Source organism: Orycteropus afer, unplaced genomic scaffold, assembly GCF_000298275.1.
Source record: "Orycteropus afer afer isolate SDZICR_OR568_19922 unplaced genomic scaffold, OryAfe1.0 scaffold00549, whole genome shotgun sequence".
Lineage (NCBI taxonomy): Eukaryota > Metazoa > Chordata > Mammalia > Tubulidentata > Orycteropodidae > Orycteropus > Orycteropus afer.
The window spans coordinates 1519203-1521562 of NW_006922136.1; the positions used below are offsets into that span (position 1 = coordinate 1519203).

At 42.2% G+C, this 2360-nt stretch overlaps 1 protein-coding gene across 1 annotated transcript in view; it reads right to left on the reverse strand.

Annotated features, from left to right (window-relative positions):
* Window positions 1–2360, reverse strand: part of AMOT (angiomotin) — a 57044-nt gene that overhangs the window by 10135 nt on the left and 44549 nt on the right. Inside the window, exons 6-7 of the mRNA XM_007955944.2 lie at window positions 2027–2176; window positions 727–917 (exon numbers count right to left, since the gene is read on the reverse strand). Of these exons, the coding sequence (XP_007954135.1) occupies window positions 727–917; window positions 2027–2176 (341 nt within the window). The remainder of the gene's footprint in view (window positions 1–726; window positions 918–2026; window positions 2177–2360) is intronic.

The window sequence follows — 2360 nt, forward strand, 5'->3', positions numbered from 1 at the left end:
GGTTGTTTCCCAACTGATGATCATGAACAGAGACAGAGAAACTGGGTAAGAGTATTTTTATTTTTCCTCCAAACTCCAATAATTCATGTTTATAACATAAAAAGGGGAACAAATGAGAAGCAAAAAATTAAAATACTCCTCCCCTACCAGATGGAATGCGATTGCTTACATGTGATGAGGTCGTGCACACAAAGAATGTGGCCTTCAAATATAGACCTTCTCAAAGGGCAAGGATGGATTCATGTTCAGCATAGCCTTTGACCTACCTTGGATGAGCCAGGACTATCAAATGGCAGCAGCCACTCCTGAGTGACATTTACTTTCTTAGTGATATTTCTCTGGAGAGGCTTTCACTCCAGTCTTGGTGCTAAACAAAGAAACCTGCACAGGTGGCTGAAAGACTATGTGGCTCTGGTGAAGGAGATGTGCAAACATTCACTTGATCCCATCTGCAACTGTTCTGGCTCCTGTGGAAAGCTGAACTGTGATTTCCAATAGATTCCTAAAGTGACTTTTCAAATTCCTGACCCTCTGCTCCCACAGTTATTCAGTACCTGCATAACCAACCACATGAAAGAAAAGGCACTTACACAGGAATGGGAGAAACAACAAGAACATTAAAAACCAGAAAATGCACTGAAAATTAATCAATCTATTAATCAGTTACCTTCCAATTCTCCCTATCACCCTCACCAAGTAGTGAGGGAGGGTAAGCTAATGGCTTACCTCTGAGCAGCTACGGTTGCAGCAGCATCCAGAGCAAAATGTCTCATCACATTCTCCTCCAAGTACTTCTGCTCCCATTTAGTCATATCAGCTTCCAGGGCCAGGATCCTCTCTTCCTTCTCACGAAGGAGCTCCATCAGTGCAGTTGCATTGTACTCAGAAACGTTGGTGGGCTGAGAGTTGCCCTGACGCTATTGGGGGAGATGCCCAAGACCACTCAGATTAGTAAGTGTCTGGGTCACATTTTAAGAGCCTCTATCCTATGGTGCTCAGTTCTACTCCGTAACACACGGGGTCACCATGAGTTGGAATCAACTCAACGGCAATGGGTGTGGATTTGTTTCGGGTTCTTGGAAAGGATTACTGATCTAGCCACTTCTTTTTGGATTTGATTCAGAAGCAAGGGTTATTCAAATCCCCTTCTCAGGTCACAGGACTTTCTATCTTGAACTTGAATATAGGATTCTATTGTTAAGAAAAAGAGCCTACCATATCAAATTGTCATGTTGCTCAGAAAGTGAATGAGTTAAAAAATGCCACCCCTGCCTGCCAGGCGGATACACAACAGAAATGGCAATCAAAAACCTAAAAACCTACTATTTAGTTTCTACCTTGCTTCTTAACTTTCTGTGTGACCTTAAGTGGGTCTATCTATATTTTCTCTCATCTAAAAGGGGCATGGATAGACAGATAATTTGCTATTCTTTCTTCCTTTTTTTTTAAAAAAAAAAAAAAACAACAACTTTGTATTGAGATTTGGGTGAAAGTTCCCAGAGCAAATTTGTTTTCCATTCAACAGTTCATGCACATTTTGTTTCATGACATTGATTGCAATTCCCACAATGTAACAGTTCTCTTCTCTTTTCTTCCCTGTGGTTACCTTTTCCCTGTATCCTTCTTTCCTATGCATCCCTGCCCCCTGAGCTTCCTTCCTTCACAAAATCTGCTGCTGCTGCCCTTTTGATCTCCCAAGACAGATGATTCCCAAAGACCATTTCCAATTCTAAAATGATTATTAGTCTATTCGTAAAGCATTTTCACTTCTTACAGCATCTAATCTTTGTGGGGTCCATATGAAAATAAAATGTGTGTGTAAGAGTATAGGCATCAAGGATTTTGCTGGGATAGGAAGTTAAGGAAGAAGACTTAATATTTATAACTGGGAGGCACTCTGAAGAAGAACAGGTGGGGCAAAAACCCGAAAGATGACCAAGAATGTGTCTTTTCCCTTCAGGTCAAAAGCCAACTGAAAAATAAATAACCGTGAATGATTTCACTTCCCATTTTTCTCTCTCCGTACCTGCTGAATTCTGAGGGATTCCAGTTCCCTCTCCAGTCGTGTCCGCAGACGGTGCTCTAGCTGCTCCCGTTTTTCACATGCTGCCTGGAGCTGAACGAGGGCCTGCTGCATCTTCTCCACCTTATCTACATACACCTGCTTCTTTTTCAACTGAAAATCCAGGTTGGGATATTTACAAGATGGGAGGAAAAAGAGCAACAGGGTCAGATACATAAGCCTCGAATCCAGCCTTGTGATTAGATCTCTCCCTGCTCTGTTCTAGTTGTTGTTATGTGCCGTTGAGTCGGACCCAACTCATAGCGACCCCTCCTTGGGTTTCCGAGGCAGTATTACT